Genomic DNA, 18,918 nt, shown 5'->3' on the forward strand with positions numbered 1-18,918 from the left:
CTGGTCCAGGGCCGCCTTCCCTCGGGAGAGGAGGAGCCACCTGGAGCTCCACCTGGAGCTCAAGCTGACAGAGCGGCGGGACGTTGGATAAGGGAACAGACCAGGAAGTAACCCTGGCTGAGGGAAGAGCAACCAATGGGGGGAACCTCTCAGTAGGCAGAAACCAAAGAGCCTAAGGGAAAGCCCTAACAGCCCAATTCCTCAGAGAAGGAGGTGCCCCCCTGTGCAGGCCCACCCACCCAGGGCGCTGAGGGACCCAATCCAGCCTCTCACCCTGCCCCGGGGGAAGGGGAGGAGCCTCAGGCCCTCACTGGGGCAGGGTTAGGCCCAGCCAGGACTATAGGAAGGAGCTGTTCAGAGGGACGGGGCCTGGAAAGGCAGAGGGAATCAGGGAAGGAGAGACAGGGGTTGTCAGGTCTGCAAAGACTGACACCAAGGCTAAGTCACAGGCACGTTTATTATTGTCTGGAACATCAAGGCCTTTCCTCCCCTGGCAGTGGCACAAGGGAGGGCCAACTCTCAGGAGGCGGCCACGCTGCCACCAGCAGCAGGCCCATGGGGTGGCAGGGTCATGGGCGGCAGGAACAGCGCCTTCAGCTTGCCTGACAGGCTGGCGATCTCAGGGTCCTGGGCTTCGTAGGACTTGACCAAGCGAGCAAACTTAAGGACACCTGCAAGAGGGAGTGGAGGGTCAACGCTTCTCCTAAGGACCAGCGTGCCTAAGACACCTGGAGGGGGTGGTAGTTTAAGCATGAACTGCTCCCCCACTGGCTGGGCAGCTGTTTGCAAAACAGGACACATGCAGGCCTCTGTCCCGTGTGGTTTGGATGATGACTCTTGGTCTACACTGGGCACAACCAGATGGGATGCAGTGAATGAAAATGTCCCAAGGCAGTGTGCTTCTTGCTCTCAGGTGAACCATTTTAGCAGTTTAGTCACTGGAACCCCAAGAACGAACACAAGACCCCAGGTCTGTAGCTGGAACTCAGGAAGGCTATGGGGCAGCAGAGCTGAATCAGTCAACACCTTTGCGCAACACCGGGATCTCACCAAAAATTTAACCACCAACCCCCAAACAAAAATTAGCTGAAACACCCTGGAGAGACTGCAGCCACTGCTGTCATGCAGACATCTCACTAAAAGGTGACACAACAGCATTTAAGTCCAGCTCTGCTACTCTAGAGTCTGCACCGTTAGAGTTTGCTTCCTCATCACAAAATGGAATAATAATGTGATTAACAGTACAGGCTGACCATCCTTAATTAGAAAATCCAAAATCTGAAATTATGAGTGCCAATGTGAGGCCGAAAATGGAAAATTCCACACCTGACTTCATAGTGGGGGGTGGGGGGGACTGTAGTCAAAACGCAGTCAAAACTTTGTCTCATGCACAAAATTACTCAGACTATTATATAAAATTACCTTCAGGCTATGTGCATAAGGTGTGTGTATATGAAAAAAAAAAAAAAGAAACAAAACAATTTCGTGTTCAGATTTAAGTCCCATTCTCCAAGATATCCATGTATATGTAAATATTCCGAAATCCGAAAAAACCCCAAACACTTCCGGTCCCAAGCATTTCGGATAAGGGATACGGAACCTCTACTGTACAAAATGCAACTGGGGCGCACAAGCTCAGGGTAGACCCTGGGCTCTGGGTGGTAACAATGTTAGTCAGATTGTGGCTGCCGCCGTGTGGCGAGAAAGGGGACAACCGCTCATGGGCCCACAGATTCGGCGCCCTCTCCCGACCCAACTCCCGCCTTCCCGCGTCTGACCCACCTTCCCCGTCGCAGCTGAAGCCATAGGCTTTGATAACCTCCTGCTGGATCTGCGTGGCCACGGGCAGCACGAATTGCAGCATCTTACCCATGTCGTTGCACGCATTATCCCGAGCCTCGTCCATGCGCACTGCATTCTCCGGGGCGGAGAACGCCTGGATCACCTCAGCCAGGACCACTGCGCGCCAGAAGCATCCCAGGAAGGCGTCAGAGAACGGACAGCGGGCCCAGCGGAGAGCGCAGGGAATTAGTGGATTGAGGCTGTAGGTAACCCAGTAAGATCCCGCGTCTTGGGGTCAAGCGCCCCACTTAGAAGGACGGTACTCGGCGTCCACTACCCCATTTTCCCGGCGGACGAAGCCAGGTTTCTCGCCCCATTCTCCGCCCGCATCCTCCCCGGACCCGCAGCCCCTGTTTTGACTAGGATAATTCTCACCCTTGGCCTGCTCAGCGCTCAGGGCCGCCGGTTGGGTCGACGCGGACGCCATACGGCGTCTTTGAGCTCTAGGTTCAGAGAAAATAAATGGAAAGCTCAGGAAGAGAAAGCCACGTCTTACAACTCTTCCCATAAGCCAGGGGGAGCCGGAAAGGAAGCAGCATCCGTCGTAGCCGGAAGCCTCCAAGCGCGGCTCGTCATTTTTTTCCCCTAAAGCTTATAACAGTATTTAAAGCAGCAAGACTACAGGCTGATGTAAATCCTACGCACGTACACCAAACAAACATCTCTGCTTTTTGAAAATAAACCGTACAATAAGGGCTTTCCAGTAAGAAATACCAGAAAGCCTACTAGACAAATTCTAAAAGAGCTGTAACACTACTGCGTTTATTTCTGGAGAGAAGATGGGATATGCATGAACTCCACAATTGGTGAGGGTGAGCTTAGGTGACGTTTTTCTTGTTCCTATTACTGTATAAACAACGACGCATGTTGTAACTTTCAGTAGGAAAAATATTCTAAGGAACTTACTTAAGTCATTCTAGAGTTCGCGAACATTTGCTCTCAGCCCATGCAAATGAGCTCGGTGCTGATTGGTTGAGAAAACAGCCAGTCACAGCCCCTTCGTTGTTGTTAAGCCTGGAGACCTGGATTCCGCAGTAAAAGCCCAGAGCCAAAGCCGTTGTCGCACTTTCCTAAAATGGCCTTGTCTACTGATGAGCGATGGAGCCTTACGCCCGGCCCGATTTCCCTTCCCTTCCAGGCTTGTGAGATTATCACCCACTCCTTTCTCAAACTGTAGGGTGGTTAAGGATGCCAAGTACTAATCGCCTCGACCTATTAAAACTAGCCCACCCCGTCCCCGCTTCATAACCGGCTTTGTTTTTTGTTTTTGAGACGGAGTCTTGCTTGCTCTGTCGCCAAGCTGGAGTGCAGTTGGGGGGGATCTTGGTTCACCATAACCTCCCCCTCCCGGGTTCAAGCGATTCTCCTGCCTCAACCTCCCAAGTCGCTGGGACTACAGAGGCGCGCGCCACCATGCCCAGCTAATTTTTTGTTTTTAGTAGAGACAGGGTTTTGCCATGTTGGCCATGCTGGTCTGTAACTCCTGACCTCGTGATCCGCCCGCCTCGGCCTCCCAAAGTCCTGGGATTACCAGCGTGAGCCGCCGCGCCTGGCCTCATAACTGTTTCTTAAACTATTCCACGGAAAGGTTTCAGGACGCTGAAGCCTTTGTTCCAGAGGACTCTGGTGGCTCCTAGCAGTGAGACCTGTCTGAATAGATTCCTAGACCTGACCATGTCAGAGGTGGGCCTATCCCAGGCCTCTAGTGTTTGGTTGGTTGGGGTTTCCTTTGTTTGCTTTGAGATAGGGCCTTGCTCTGTCACCCAGGCTAGAGTGCAGTGGTGCGATCATGACTCACTGCAGCCTCGACCCCAAAGTGATCCTCCCACCTCAGCCTCCTGAGTAGCTGGGACCATAAGTGCACCACAACGCCCAGCTGATTTTTTTTTAAGATGGGGTTTCTCTATGTTGCCCAAGCTGGTTTCTAACTCCTGGGCTCAAGCAATCCACCCGCCTCTTACAGGCATTAGCCAGAGCCCAGGCCGAGGCCTCCACTGGCGCGCAGTGGTCCTGCCTAGCCTTGGGGCAGGAGGGAGCACCAGCACCCGTGGTACCGCCTCCAGCTGAGTCAAGGCTCTGGGCTTTTCAGGAATCCCCTCTCCAATTCTTCCCAGCCCCCACACCTAGTTCCTTAAGAAGGTCTGGTCTCTTCCCGCTTCCCTGCCAGACCCTGGCTGCGGTTCTTTCTAAGCACCGCTGCACTGAGACCCAGCCTTACCCCCATATCCCGCAAAGAACAGTCACAGCCATGTTCCTGGGGAGTTGTGAGGATGTTTTTGTTTGGTTGGTTTTGGTTGGGATGTTTTTTTAAGAGCATCATATAGATATTTATATATATAAATTATTAATGTGGGGAGGGGGCAAGGGGCGTACATTGCAGAGGGGGCGCGCACACAGGGATCGGGGAGGGGCAGGGGTGGCACACGATGCTACACAAAACAGCCACATCTAACAGATGAAATAATCACACCAACGGGGCAGGGGAGGGGCGGCGGCCACGGGGGTTGGGCATGGGGGAGGAGAAAAGCAGGGGGGACAAGGAAGAGAGACCTGGTCCAAGATTCTGTGCACTTTCTGTCCCCATCCTCGCCACCTCCCCACCTCTGCACACCACACCGGGCCTTGGCCTTCTGTCTGTCCCTCCCTCCCCCACTCTCTGTCCAGCAGCAGAGGCCCTGCAACTGAGCAGCACCCTCTTGGCTCTGGGTGGCAGGCCAAGGGCGGGGTGGGGGAGGGTGGGGGTGCTCCAAGGTCCAATGTAGGAGCCATGGTGCTCTCTTGATCGCAGGTTCTACAGTGGCTTGTCGCTTTCCTTCTTCAGGTGACTAGGGAAGGGGCAGTGCATAGCAGAGAGGTAAGAGACTTGAGACCAACCCTGACCTCGCCCCCTCTTGCCGAAGGGGTTGGGAGAGGAGGAGTTCCCTCCCCCAGGAGCACAGTGCCCAGCCGTATCATGTCCACAGCCCCTCCCAGGCTCGCTGAGCCCATGTCCCCTGGGCTGGGGCACCCTAGGGTACCTGTAGTAGTCCTCCTGGGCAGGCAGCGGCACACTGTGCAGCGGGTGATGGGCATGCAGCCACTGCTGCTGTTCCAGCGCCAAGCGCTGCAGCTCAGCTGACTGTGCGTGCATGGCCTGCAGCTGATGAGCTGCTGACATTGGGGCAGAAAGGGAGGCCGGCAGGTCCCGGTAAGGGGCAGCTGTGAGCAGGAAGGGCAAGGGGCACATGACCAATGGATAACAAGTAGCTGCTCTGGACCAGGGGATAGCCAGCTCCTTTACATGCAAAGTTAATGAACTAAAAAGTCAGGTAACACAGCCAGTTCTGTAAGTTGCCAGTGGTAGAATGGAATTGGGATTCAAACCTCTTAGGCTGACACTAAAACTTGTGCTTCTCTTGGGCAGAGCTTCAGCTCTCCTATTCCCATGCCCAGCTCCCTTAGGTACCTCCTCATCCCTCCCCAAGACCAACTAGGCCCATCCCCCCACCCAAAACCTCCTTTCTGCCCTTTTCTCATTAGAGCTGCCTACCCCAACTTCCACCCTTACCAAAGAGCTGGTGACGAAGAACTTCGTTCTCGTGCAGAGGGTGAGGAAGCAGGGGGTTAGGGAGAGTTCCAGCTGGGTAGGGGATCCGGGTGAGGTGAGACCCTGAGGCCAGGGGGTCAATGAGAGGGTGCACCGAGGCAGAGGCTGGAGGGCAGAGAAGAGGAAGGTGTCACCAGAAGGCAGGTTTAGGGCAAACCATGCATTTGGGTGAAGGGATCCAAGCCTGGGAACTGAGTCAGACAAACACAAGGAGCTCCAAAGTGGAACAAAGGCAGAGTGGAAGAACTAGAGACCTGGCAGGGGTGGACAGGCTGAGCCCTCCTGGAGGACGGACATATGGATGACAGAGCACAGGAGATTATAGTCATCAGAAGGGTCTGAGGGGAAGGACAGGGAGAGGTGGACTGCTTGAAGGAGGTGGAAGATAGAAGCTTAGGAAATAAGACAAGAAGAGGCCAGGCGCGGTGGCTCAAGCCTTATGATCTCAGCACTTTGGGAGGCTGAGGCAGGCAGATCACCTGAGGTCAGGAGTTCAAGACCAGCCTGGCCAAGATGGTGAAACCCTGTTTCTACCAAAAATACAAAAAAAATTAGCCAGGCATGGTGGCACACGCCTATAGTCCCAGCTCCTCGGGAGGCTGAGGCAGGAGAATCGCTTGAACCTGGGAGGTGGAAGCTGCAGTGAGCCGAGATCGCACCACTGCATTCCAGTCTGGGCAAAAGAGTGAGACTCGATCTCAAATTAAAAAAAAAAAAAAAAAGGAAGCCAGGTGCAGTGGCTCACACTTGTAATTCCAGCACTTTGGGAGGCCAAGGTGGGCGGATCACAAGGTCAAGAAATCAAGACTATCCTGGCCAACATAGTGTAAACCTGTGTCTACTAAAAATACAAAAATTAGCTGTACTTGGTGGCACGCGCCTGTAGTCCCAGCTACTTGGGCAGGCAGTGCCTGCTGAGGCAGGAGAATCGCTTGAACCCCGGAGGCAGAGGTTGCAGTAAGCTGAGATCGCGCCACTGCACTCCAGCTTGGCGACAGGGCGAGACTCCGTCTCAAAAAAAAAAAAAAAAAAAAAAAAAATGGTGAAAGGATCGTAAGTAAAGCTCATTATTGCCTATGACACCCAAACCCAAACCTACAGGGCCTTTTCCAGAAAGTTACAGATCTAGAGATGGGGAAGAACATGAAAGACCTCCCACAGGGAGAAAAGGAGAAAGTGGCAAAAAAAGAGTTGAATCCAGAGAAATCAGAAAATAGGTTTGTGGGTTGAGCATGGTGGCTCACGTCTGTAATCTCAGGACTTTGGGAGGCCAAGGTGGGTGGATCGCTTTGAGCTCAGGAATTTGAGACCAGCCATGGCCAACATGGCGAAACCCCATCTCTACCAAAAATACAAAAATTGGCCAGGTATGGTGACACACGCCTGTAATCCCAGCTACTCCAGAGGCTGGGGTAGGAGGATCACTTGAGCCCGGGAAGTCGAGGCCGCAGTGAGCTGTGATTGCGCCACTACACTCCAGCCTGGGTGGCAGAGCGAGACCATGTCTCAAAAAAATAAGTAAGAAGATAGGTTTGTGAAGGGCTTGGGAGAATGGGGCTGTGAGGATAGAAAGGTGTGTCCTTCAAAGGCTCCCGCCTCGGCCTCTGTCATGGGTAGGACACTAGACTATGGAGAGGACTGGGCTGTGGGGAATACAGGCTTTGTGGCCAGGGAAGGCCATGAGGAGACAAGGCTGAGAGAACGTCAGGGAGGCAAAGTTCAGGGCAGCAATCTCAGGAAAGGTTCATGCCAGGCCAGGGGAGGAACGTCTTGGCCCGAGGAACGAAAGAGCCCAGTCATGATAGGGGGAAGGTGGCCCCAAAGGGCCAGGGCAAGGAAGGAGGAGTCTCACCTGCATGGATAGCATCTTGCTGGTGCAGGTGCAGGTGCGAGTGGATGTGGGAGTGCTGGTGGTGATGGGGAGTCACATTGAGCATCTGCAGCCGGGCCAGCGGGTCATTGCCCAGGGCCGCCACCCTTTCTGCGTGCTGCCTCTCAGCTGCCAGCCGCTCAGCATAGGACATGTCAGGCCGCAGGGCTGGCCCAGCTGCCAGCGCTAGACGTTCTCGCTCCAGGGGCCCCAGGCTCGGATGAAAGGGGAAAGGGTGCAGGCCAGGTGGGCCAGGCTGCAGAGCCAGGCCCCCATGTCGGGGAAAGGGATCCAAGCCCGGCCCAGGGACCCCATGTAGGGGTTCCAGCTCACTAGGCTTCACCTCGAAGCCAGGCTTGAGGCGGTCACGGAGGTCTCGTTCACGGGCTTCCCGTTCCCTCTCCCGGGCAGCTGGATCACTGCTGTACAGGGCCGGGACATTGTAACCCAGGAGCCCCGGGTCCACTGCCCCCAGGGGCACGTAGAATGGATGGTTGCGATTGCCAGGAGACATGACATGAGGCCGGGCATATTCACTGAGAGTGCGCAAGGCTGGAGTGTCAGGACCCAGGTAGGGGGGCACTGTAGCCACCGCACTGCCTGGTTCAAATGGAGGGCGATGGGGCACTGGGCCCAGAGATGGGCATTCCACCGGAGCACGGCCCTCCTGAGCCAACTTCTGTGGGGTACAGGGAAAAGTGGAGTCAAAGCGGAAGTTATGAAAAGAGGTGGCTGGTTTCAAGCTGCCCATTTGTTTCGACAGCCGAATGCCAAAATGCCTCAACTCACTGAAACTCTGCCCACCTGGAACTTAACTGCGACCCCCGCCCCCTCCCGAATATTTGCCCTTCTTGGGATCCACAGGTAGTCCCATCTGAGCATGCCTTTTCCCAACCCAGGAATGCAGATTGCTCTCGCTGAAAACCTTTTGGGCTCCATTTCCTGGGCTGCAGTGGTACCTCCCCTCCGACAGGTGGCGACGTGACTCGCCCGCCCACCGAGCCGCGTAGCGCGGCGGGAAGGAGGGAAAAGAAGGCGGTGGCGCAGGCAGTGACGCACTCACCACGCTGCGTTCAAGCTCGCGCTCCTTCTCGCGTTCGCGCTCTTTCTCGCGTTCTCGCTCGCGCTCGCGCTCCTTTTCTTCGCGCGCGCGCTGCTCGGCCTCGCGCCGCACCTTCTCCACCAGGTCGGCCCGCTTCTTGGCCAGCTTGGAGCCCTCCAGTGGCACGAAGTACAGGTCGCTGCGCGCGCACGAGTTGAAGCCGCGATCCAGGTGTTTGTTGAACCTGCCGGGCGTGGAAGCAGCGCGTGCTCAGCCGGTGCGAGCTGCCCGATGGAGCCCGCGGCGCCGCGGCGAGTGCTTGCAGCCCCCGCCTCAAAACCACCCCTGCAGGCTGTGAGCTGCTGCCGGCCTCACTGGCCACTAGGCATGGACGGAGGAGAGGGGCGTGCTTTGCTAAAACACTACACCAGCGCAACGCCCCTCCCTGCTACTCCCTCCCTCGTCGCCGCCTTGTCGTCGTCCCCCTCCCAGGCCCACCTCCGCCCCACTTGGCCGCTCACCTGGCAGACTGACTGGCATGGCTGGGCACATCTACCACCTTGGGAGGGGGCGAGGGGCTGCGGGCTGGGGGCACCGGGCTCTCGGGGGTCTCATACTCCTCAGCCGGCTCCTGTTTGATCTGTGTGGCGCTCAGGGGCGGCCCTGAGGCAGGGGCCGCAGGTGGTGGTGGCAGAGATGGCAGGCCTGAGGGCCCCGCAGGTGGCAGGGGCCCAGGTCCCACGGTGGGCGAGCCTGGCTTGAAGGTCCCTGGGCCGGCAGGTGGTGAGGTTCCTCGATAGCCCGGTGGGGTCCCCGTTCCGAAGGAGGGAGGCGACCCGGGTTTGTATCCGGGTGGGGTGGCTGTCTTGTAAGCCCCCGGGGACAGGGCTCTCTTTCCGTACGGTGGGGGCCCAGGTGGGGAGGCCGTTTTGTAGCCTGCTGGCGAGGAAGCCACGGTGGCAATGACCGTGGAAAGGGTAGCCGAAGAGGTGGTGACCGTAGGCACCGGTGGGAAAGGGTAGGGTGCCCCTTGAGGGCCCTGGGAAGGGGAGGGGTGTGAACATGGGTAGGACCCTTGAGAAGTGGAAGAGGAAGAGTTGGAAGAGGAAGAGACTGGAGGGCCATTGGGGCCTGCTTGGCTGTAGGACACCTGGCTGTGAGGTGGGGGCAGGTGTGCTGGCCCTGGTGGGTAGGGCCTCAGAGACCCCAGGGAGGGAGACATGGCGTAAGGGTGTGCGTGGTGGGAGCTACCGCCCTCCAGTGGGTGGGGAAATGCTCCAGGAGGAGGGGGCCCAGAGCTTCCGTGATGCTGCTGCTGCTGCTGTTGCTGGTGGTGATGGTGATGTGTTGAGGCTGGTGCGTGGGCGGTGGACTGGGCCCCAGTAGAGGGAGGGAAGGGGCCTGGATGGGCACTGCTGTTGGCTAAGAGGCGGCCATAGGGAGGAGGTGGTGGGGGACCCTGGCTCCACACAGCCTGGGATGGGAGAGAAGGCTGAGTATACTTGGGGGGCTGATTGGAGACAGAGAGGCTTGTTGGGGGAGGGAAAGAGTGGGGGTAACTGGGCAATGCCTGGGAAGCTGGGTAGGGGGAGGCAGAGGAAGAGGAGGAAGAACTGGAAGAGGAGGCTGCTGCAGAGCTACTACTAGAGGATGAATAAGGAAACCTCATGGGGGGTGCTGGGGCAGAAGAAGAGGAAGCAGGAGGCAGAGAGTGGGGTGAAGGAGCCAGAGTTGGGCCCTTCTCTGGGCCAGGAGGAAGTCCACCCATACCCTGTCCCATGGCGTGGGGAGAGGGCAGATGTCCAGGTAGTGGTTGGGCCCCCAGGCCAGGGGGAGAGGCTGATGCATTGTTGAGGGGTCTCAGGGCAGGTGGGGGAGGCAGGTTCGGTGTCACATGGGGGAAGTTGGCTGGTGGTGGAGCAGAAGGTAGGTTCCCACCACCCACTGCAGTGGTAGGCGGCTTTGTTGGGGGAGCACCACTAGCCCCAGAGCTTGATACTGAAATGGGAGTAGTGGGTGGGGGGTGCTGCTTACCCCCATTAGGGCCCCCCACTGATGAGGCAGCCCCTCCCCCCTTGGAACCCATTGGGGGTCCAGACAAAACTCCACCAGTGCCCCCAGGATAGAGCTGTGGGTGAGGGGGAGGGGCCCCAGGAGGAGCCTGGAACATTCGAGATGTGGGGGGCTCCATGGGAGCATGATACCCAGTGGGTGTCACAGAGGGATGGGGTTCAAAGCCAGCCTCTGGCTGTCGAGGGGTGCTGTCTGGCGGTGGAGGGGAAGGAGGAAAGAGTGGAGGTTGGTGGTAGGGGCGGGCTGGGCCCTGGGACAGGCCAGAAGATGAGTCGGAGTCATTCTCCACACTTCCAGGGCTGTAGATGCTGGGGGACGTGCTTCGGTTGTCCTGGTCAATATCCCTAGGGTCGCTGCTGCCATCATCATTAAGGCTCCGCCCGTCCAAGCTATCCAGATCGGAGGGAGACTGTGGCCGAGGGAGTTCCTGCTGTAGAAAAGGGAAGGCTCATTTTTTCTCTTTTCCTTTCTTGCTTCCCTGCGATTTGGGGCCTCTCTTGCATAAAATCATTTCCCCTCACAGCACACTGTTGTACTGTGATGTGGTGAGTACTCTTGCTCAAGCCCACCTCTTACCATCTGGGGATTTCTCACTTTCCTCACATTCTTGGCTGCTCCCTAGCAGCCAGTCTTGTTTCCCTCCTGTAAAACCCTATTCCTTCTTCAAGGATCCATCTCAAGCACCTTGTCTCTACCCACAGCTGACTCCAAATCCCTGTCTTACACCATCTCATAACCACCACTTTAACCATCCTCCATCCCCCAAGCCCTTGGTTCTTAGACCATTCTGGCCGGGCACAGAGGCTTACACCTGTAATCCCAGCACTTTGGGAGGCTGAAGCAAGCGGATCACTTGATGCCAGGAGTTCCAAACCAGCCTGGCCAACATGGTGAAACCCTGTCTCTACTAAAAACACAAAAATTAGCCGGGCATGGAGGCTCATGCCTATAATCCCAGCTACTCGGGAGGCTGAGGCACAACTGTTTGAACCCAGGAGGCGGAGGTTGCAATGAGCTGAGATTGTGCCACTGTACTCCAGCCTCGGTGACAGAGCAAAACTCTTTCTCAAAAACAAACAAACAAAAAACAATAAAAAAGAAAGACCACTTCTGCATTTTCCTTAAGATTTATTTGTTCCTCCCACTAAGACTTCTCACCCAGAGACTAGAATCCCCCAACTCTTCTGGTCCCCTTTGGCCCTGCCTGGTCATCTGGTGGTCTGTCAAAGCTCTAAGAATCTCTCTGGCATATTATAGACAGAACTGCTCTCGTAAGCACTATGATCTGGCCTTTCTCTTATGTCCCAGGAGAGATCCAGCTAAGAATAGTGAGCATAAGGAAGTCTGAGAAAAGAATGGTCACAAGATGGGTCAGGATGGCGACAAGGGTCTCCCACCTCAGTTTTGGTCTTTTTTGGCGCATTGGTCTCCTCACTTTCACTCTCTGAGATCTCCTCACTCCGACCCTGCTTGTTGACCTTTGGGGTGGAGGCTTCCTCTACTCGGGCCTTCTGTTAGAGAGAAAGAGAAAATTTCTGTCTTTTCCCTACCTCCCAAGCTCCACCGTTACCCTCTGCCAAACAGGAAGTTCCCCCCACAACACACACACACCCTCAGCCCCAGTGCCTGGGCATCCTGTGGGAGGACCTGAGGACAGAATACCTTGGCTGTCTGCCTGGACTTCTCAGCTTTACCATCACTGCTGGACGTGCTGACCCCTCCAGGGGAGGCCCGGCCCCTCGATCTCAGTTCTTCCCGGGGCCCAGGGGCCTCTTTCTTCCGTCCACTCCTCATTGACATCTACAGGAGGAGGAAGGAGGTAGGTAACACTGTTCTTTACATTGCACCTAACTTTATGGTGCACATTATTTGTTCTTCTCTAGACCCTTCCTCCTAGCTTGCCTGCCCCGCCCCTCATCTTTCACCTCTCTCATTTTAACTCACCGAGTCTTTATTCTGTCGTGTCTTCATTCTTCAGGCTGTGGAGACCCCATTCTCCTCTGCCTGGGCAGCTGAATACAGAAGCTTCTCTGCTCCACCCCAAGTTCCCCACAGCTATGGTCTGGGAAGCAGGATCTCCAAGTTTCCAGTGTAGGCACCTGGAACTTTTGCAGGATCTGTTTTCAATGAAACCTGTTAGAAGGAAACCATCAGAGTCTCCAACTGGGAGAGCAGAGTCACAAAGGAATACTATTGTGCTCGTTAGAGAACTGAGCAAGCGGCCCAACCCTAAGCCTTTGGGCCAAGAGGTACAGATACCACAAGCCATTGCTGGCATGCCCCATGGGCTACCTTAGCTATCAAAAAGGGAGGCAGACTCTGCTTAGAGTATAATCTCTTTCATCTCTGCAGAGGGCAGAAAATTCGGATGCACCTACAAGCCCCAATCCAGGAGATTACACAGTTTTACCCTTCATGATTCCTAAAGGATATTTGTGAACACACACATTCCACAGAGCCTTACAAAGGAACATAAAGAAATGGAGCGGGGCATGGTGGCTCACGCCTGTAATCCCAGCACTTTGGGAGGCCAAGGTGGACGGATCACAAGGTCGGGAGTTCAAGACCAGCCTAGCCAACATGGTGAAACCCAGCCATGCGTGGTGGCACGTGCCTGTAATCCCAGCTACTCAGGAGGCTGAGGCAAGCAAATCACTTAAACCCGGGAGGCAGAGGTTGCAGTGAGCCGAGATCATGCTACTGCACTCCAGCCTGGGTGACAGAGTAAGACTCTGTCTCAAAAAAAAAAAAAAAAAAAAGAAATGACGTTGAAGTATTAATTTATTGAGTACCTTCTTTATATCAAGCCCTTCACATACATGATTTCATTTAATATTTACAACCAACCCTGAATGGTAAGCATTATTACCCTCATTATATACGTGAGGGAACTGAGGCTCAAAGATTGTGATTGGGACTAGCCCAACCTCACACACTGAGGAACCAGTGACAGAGCCAGGATCAAACCCACGTCGGTGACTTCAAAGCCCATGCTCTTTCTTCTATACTTTGCTATATTCTCCTCAGAAGTTGCTGGGGAGAATTCTCAGAAGGCCTAGATCAGTCACAGAGATATGAAAAGAATCTTTTCTCACATCAGAGTAGGTAGAAGAAGAATGTCCCATTCTATAATACAAAGGAACACAGCCCTACCAATCCCAAGACTAAACCTAGGTAGCCCCAAATTGTAGAACTTCATTTTTGAGAGCCCCATAAAGGACCCATTCTCTAGTACTTGAGCTCCCTAAGGCTAGAGGAAAAGTCAGAGTTTTCACATAAATGATTAAAGACTCAAAACATCCGTGAGCAAACAATACAGATGTACCAGTTTTTAAGCCTATCCTCCTACTTGGTGTAGACTGGGTTACACAGCTTCTCACAGCCAGTCCATCCATATCTGTCTATCAGCAGGTAGGCAGGTATCTATCTTTATCCAAATCCCTATAGCCAGCTGTATTCATTTGCACTTGTTTGTATTTTTTGCTAAGTGTCAAGTCCCTGCAAATTACTGATTGTAAGATCTTTTGAGAGCAAAAATGGTATTTTCTTACTGTTTTCTTCCTTTCCACTGATGTGTGTGCGCTTTTCTTGTGATTGACCTTTAAACCCACTAACTTCAGTAGGTCTTTCTTCCTGAATTAAGTGCTGCTAGCTCCAGTGGGAATAGACTAAGCCTACCCATCTATTCTATTCTGAGTTGGAGGCCTGCTAGGTAAACGGCATGTCCATATTCTGTAGTGTATTTTTCCCAAGGAACACAGTAATTCTCACTCACCTCCATGGAACCATACTGATGCAGGCAGTAAGGGGTGAGTCTAACCTTTCCAGGAAACTTCACAATTTACTTAGAATCACAAAATTGCTGGAACAGAGCCTGTCTTCTGAACTTTCAACTGATGTTCTGCCTAGTAGACGTGTCTTTTTTTTTTTTTTTTTTTTTGAGACAGAGTTTCACTCTTGTTGCCCAGGCTGGAGTGCAGTGGCGCGATCTCACTCACTGCAACCTCCGCCTCCTAGGTTCAAGTGATTCTCCTGCCTCAGCCTCCTGAGTAGCTGGGATTACAGGCATGCGCCACCACGCCTGGCTAATTTTTTGTATTTTAGTAGAGACAGGGTTTCACCATGTTAGTCAGGGTGGTCTCAAACTACTGACCTCAGGTGATCTGCCTGCCTCGGCCTTCCAAAGTGCTGGGATTACAGGCACTCTGAGCCACTGTGCCCGGCCAACTAGTTTTCTTTACTTTTTTTTGAGATGGATTTTCGCTCTTGTTCCCCAGGCTGGAGTGCCACCTCCGCCTCCCAGGTTCAAGCCATCCTCCTGCCTCAGCCTCCCAAGTAGCTGGGATTACAAGCGCACACCACCATGCCTGGCTAATTTTTGTATTTTTAGTAGAGACGGAGTTTCACCATGTTGGCCAGGCTGGTCTCGAACTCCTGACCTCAGATGATCCACCTGCCTTGGCCTCCTAAAGTGTTGGGATTACAGGCATGAGCCACCGTGCCCAGCCTTTTTTTTTTTTTCAACTACAGCTATTTTGCCACATTTTTTAGTTGTTGTGTAGACTGGTTTTAAAATACTATCAACCAAAAAAAAAAAAAAAATCCAAAGAACAACACCCACTGTAGCAAAAGAGGAAAACAATCTTAAACAAAAAGCACAACAAAGATGACTATTTGTGATTGGTGTATTTTTGCCGGCCCTCCTAGAGAAGGGTGTCCATATCCCTTCACCATCACAGAACCTGTTCACCAAGTCAGTTAGGTTAAGGGATCCAAAAGGTCAGAGAAACACAGGAATGTACCTGAGGAACACAGCAATCATAGTACGCCCTTCTTTTTTAATCACCTGAAATCTGATAAAAACTAGCAATGAGTAGCTTTGAAGGAGAAAAGCAGTCATAAAAGAACAAGAAATCCTGGGGATAAGGAGTGGCAGAGGAGGAAAGGAGTTAGGGTTGGATTGTGTGTGTTTCTAGACCTGGGTCATGTTTTAGCACCAGCCTACACTCCTAGCAGGCAATCATTGTAACTAATATTACAGAGCACCTACTCTGTATTTGGCCACATACTAAGCACATTCACCTTCATTACCTTACTTTATTTTATTTATTTATTTATTTATTTATTGAGACGGAGTCTTGCTCTGTCACCCAGGCTGGAGTGCAGTGTCGCGATCGCCGCTCACTGCAAGCTCCGCCTCCCGGGTTCACGCCATTCTCCTGCCTCAGCCTCCTGAGTAGCTGGGACTACAGGCGCCCGCCACCACACCCGGCTAATTTTTTTGTATTTTTAGTAGAGACGGGGTTTCACAGTGTTAGCCAGGATGGTCTCGATCTCCTGACCTCGTGATCCGCCCGCCTCGGCCTCCCAAAGTGCTGGGATTACAGGTGTGAGCCACTGCGCCCGGCCGTTACCTTACTTTAAAAAGAAAATGATTAAGACCAGACTGGGTTGGGAAGAAAGTGAGAACTAGAAAAAGAGCCCCTAAGTAAGAACAGGAAAAGAAGAGAGAAATACGGGATGTCAGAAGGAATACAGTGGAGTCACAAGCTCTCTGGGAGGGGCTCGAAGGCTAAATTTCAGGATCATTGGCCCAGCCCCCAACATCATTCTGGACCGGCCAGACTAACAAACCAGTCCGAAGTGACTCCTAGATAACAATGCAGCCCAGACCAGCAGATAACGCACTGGCCTAAGCCTTCTGAGAATCAGGACCTTCAGAGAGGCCTCAGAGATCATCTCAACTACAGCCCCTTCATCTTAAAAGTGAAGCCAGGGCTCAAAGAGAAGTGACTTGCCCAAGGTCACAGAGGCACAGCCAGGTCTAGACACAGGTCTCCTGGCTCCTGTTCTATACTATTTCCCCTGCATGAAGCTGTTTCACAGCCCTCTGTCCTGGGCCACTCTCACCTGGGATGGGCCTGGGAGCCCAGCCATTTCTACAAGGTCAGGGAAGAAGGCCAAAGGTTAGCTGAGGGAAGGAGGAAAAGGGTTAGGGAGGCTCAAAGAGGAATTCAAGTTTTAGAAAATGAAAGAAAGTGCAAAGAAGCAAAAAGACAACTCTACAAAAAATAGCATAATAAGGGAGGTAGAGGTCAGAACCAACGGCCAAAAGATGGTGTAACCTGAACAGAAGCGTTTTCATCCTCCCATCATGCCCAGGTGGAGAGACTTGGAGAAACACCTATGATCTGCAAGGAACCGATCTACCTGTTCCAACAGACTGCAACATGAAAGGGTGGACACCGTGGGGAAACTCCCATTCAGCAACAGATCCAGAAACATCCTCCAAAACCCAGCCCAGAGTCCCAAGGGCATAGCCACAGGCTGAGGTCCAATAAACATTCGAAGCCCCCCCAACCAACTGGACATCCCACTGGATCACTACCATAGCAACACAGTGGCAAAAGGTGCCCCTCAAGAGACCATCCCAGGAGTCCATCTGGCAGCCACCCCCTACCCCCTCCCAGTTGCCAAAGCAACTCCTACCCTCCTATAGCACCTCAGGGAAGGGAGCTTAAAGGTACCTACCCTAGTCGAAATAAGCCCATGCACAAAGGGAGATCTTTGAGCTCAAAGCAGTAACTAAGGCCTCCCTATATAGATCCCTATATAGATCAGGGGCAGCGGACGCTCCGGAAATTGGAGGGTGGAGGGTGGAGGTCGCAACTTGCTTGGAGTGCCTATAAGGTTGCTCAATTCTCATTTCCATCCTCCCAGAACCCCTTTCTTCCCAACTCTCCCTTCTGTGTTCCTGTTTTCCTCCTCATTAGTTTTGGGACAACCCACACTACTGGGCCCCAGTGCCCTCTCCAAGAAGTAACTATGTCTGGGATGGGGAAAACAGGGTCAGAGGTGACCTGGAGTAGGGGAATGAAAACCGTCACAAAGACATGGCCTTCCCACTTCCACGCTGGAAAACCTCCGGCTCATCTCAAAAATGGACCTCTCTTTGCCCAAGCCTCCGCTTCCCCCAGCTTCATCAGCCACAATCCCTCTTTCCACCTACCACACCCCTTTCCCGTTTCCCACTTCCCGTCTATTCCTAAAACCCCCCAACCCCAGGCTCCGGAACCCGTGTTCTGGGCCTTTGGAGCTTTTTCCTGGAGCTTTCATGCCCCACCTCGCTGCCATCTCTCCTATCCATTCTGCCTTCGCCCGGAACCCCACTCACAGCATCCCCCGTTTTCCTCCGCCAACCCTGGCCTCGATGTTCCTCCTCTTTTGGGTCTGTGGGTCCCGGATACCCTCTGGCCCCACAGGCCTCCTCCGGAGACCCTCCCTCCTTCCTCACCTTCCCGATCCTCCCGAAACCCTGGCCCCCGATTCTCCTCAGCGGGCCCCACCCCCTGAGCCCCCGGCCTCAGGCCAGGCAGAGCCCGCAGTGGGGGGACGGGATTGGGAAAATAACAAATGGAGGCGGCGGCGGCAGGAGGGGGAACTGGGAGGGGTGGGGGTGGGGAGCCGCAGGCCGGAGCCCGGGCAGGACAGAACCCCGCGGGCTCGGGGCCCAGGCGGCCGCAGACCTTACCTGCTGATAGCTTGGGACGGCTGGCTGGCTCCGGGCGGGATTCCGGGCTCCGGCGCCTCTGGGGGGCGGCGGCGGCAGCTCCCCCGCCCCCCTCCTCTTCTCGGCCTCAGTCGCCGCCGCGACGACGGCGGCGGCGGGCCCGACCCCCCCGGAGGGCGGCCCCCATCCCCCCTTTTCCCCGCCTGGCCCCAATCGCCCGCCGGCCCACGGAGCAAAACCCGATCTCCGCTCTGCTCCCCACCTCCCCGGGCTTGCCGCCTCCCCCTGGCCGCCCGGAATGCCCCGGGCCGCGCCGCCCGCCCCCGCCGCGCCGCCCGGCCCTCGGCGCAGCTCCGACCCGCCGCCGCCCGCGCCCGCCTAGCGCAGCCCGCACCCGCGCGATCCGGGGCCCCTCGGCCGCCTCGCCCGCGGCCCCCGCCCCTTCCCCGGCAGTCGGCTCCCTCTCCCCCTCCTAGCCCCTCCCCGAAGCCGCGGTCCCTCCGAAATGGCCCGGCCCGTGGCCCCGACCCGGCGCGGGGCTGCGGACGGGCTGGGCGGTGCGTCGGGCGACTCGCACAGGAAAGCGGACGGCGAAGGGAGGGAGCCTGGGAGAGGGGGATGGGAGAAGGGAGGAAGAGGGAGAAGGAGGGAGCGCGGAGGAACGGCGGAGAGAGGGGCCAGGAGGGAGACGCGAGGGAGGGAGCGCGAGGCAAGCCGCGAGGGGGGAGAGGGGGGGAGCCGGAGAGGGGGAGGCGCCGCGCGAGTTGGCCGAGGCCGAGGCCGAGGGGGCCGGGGCGCGGGGAGGGCTAGCCGTGGCGGAATGTGGGGAGCCCGCCGGCCCGGCGCGGGAGAGGGCTAGGTAGGAGGGGCTGTGGGTGGTGAGGGCAGATGAGGGGAGGCTGAAGTTTGGGGGCGAGCGGGTCTGTGGCAGAGGTGAAGTGGGAGGAGTTTGGGGGATCCTGGGGTAGAGATTGGGATAATGGGATTGGATTGGA

The 18,918-nt window shown here is 55.1% G+C and overlaps 2 protein-coding genes and 1 non-coding gene across 6 annotated transcripts; all 3 read right to left on the minus strand.

The window, feature by feature from the left end:
* Window positions 1-438: 438 nt before the first annotated feature.
* C23H12orf57 (chromosome 23 C12orf57 homolog) lies at window positions 439-2,456 on the minus strand. 3 transcript variants are annotated; one of them, XM_012502306.2, is made up of 3 exons: window positions 2,218-2,450; window positions 1,870-1,959; window positions 439-671 (listed from the first exon to the last, which is right to left on the minus strand). In XM_012502306.2, the coding sequence occupies exons 1-3, from the start codon at window positions 2,348-2,350 to the stop codon at window positions 520-522; spliced, it is 375 nt and encodes a 124-aa protein (XP_012357760.1). In that variant the 5' UTR covers window positions 2,351-2,450; the 3' UTR covers window positions 439-519. The 3 variants fall into 3 exon arrangements, with proteins under 3 accessions (XP_012357760.1, XP_012357762.1, XP_003273833.2); XM_012502308.2 differs by having other exon boundaries at window positions 1,783-2,042; window positions 2,218-2,449; XM_003273785.4 differs by having other exon boundaries at window positions 440-671; window positions 1,783-1,959; window positions 2,218-2,456.
* A 77-nt stretch (window positions 2,457-2,533) lies between these two features.
* Window positions 2,534-2,598, minus strand: LOC115832967. Its single transcript, XR_004028378.1, has one exon. It is a non-coding gene; the product is annotated as a U7 small nuclear RNA (small nuclear RNA).
* Window positions 2,599-4,093: 1,495 nt separating this feature from the next.
* Window positions 4,094-18,120, minus strand: ATN1 (atrophin 1). 2 transcript variants are annotated; one of them, XM_030804925.1, is made up of 10 exons: window positions 17,945-18,120; window positions 12,358-12,546; window positions 12,076-12,213; window positions 11,811-11,924; window positions 8,862-10,840; window positions 8,362-8,584; window positions 7,281-7,977; window positions 5,390-5,533; window positions 4,860-5,040; window positions 4,094-4,667 (listed from the first exon to the last, which is right to left on the minus strand). In XM_030804925.1, the coding sequence occupies exons 2-10, from the start codon at window positions 12,382-12,384 to the stop codon at window positions 4,634-4,636; spliced, it is 3,537 nt and encodes a 1,178-aa protein (XP_030660785.1). In that variant the 5' UTR covers window positions 12,385-12,546; window positions 17,945-18,120; the 3' UTR covers window positions 4,094-4,633. The 2 variants fall into 2 exon arrangements, with proteins under 2 accessions (XP_030660785.1, XP_030660784.1); XM_030804924.1 differs by having other exon boundaries at window positions 8,862-10,843.
* Between the last annotated feature and the right edge of the window lie 798 nt (window positions 18,121-18,918).

Source organism: Nomascus leucogenys, chromosome 23 (genome assembly GCF_006542625.1).
Source record: "Nomascus leucogenys isolate Asia chromosome 23, Asia_NLE_v1, whole genome shotgun sequence".
Lineage (NCBI taxonomy): Eukaryota > Metazoa > Chordata > Mammalia > Primates > Hylobatidae > Nomascus > Nomascus leucogenys.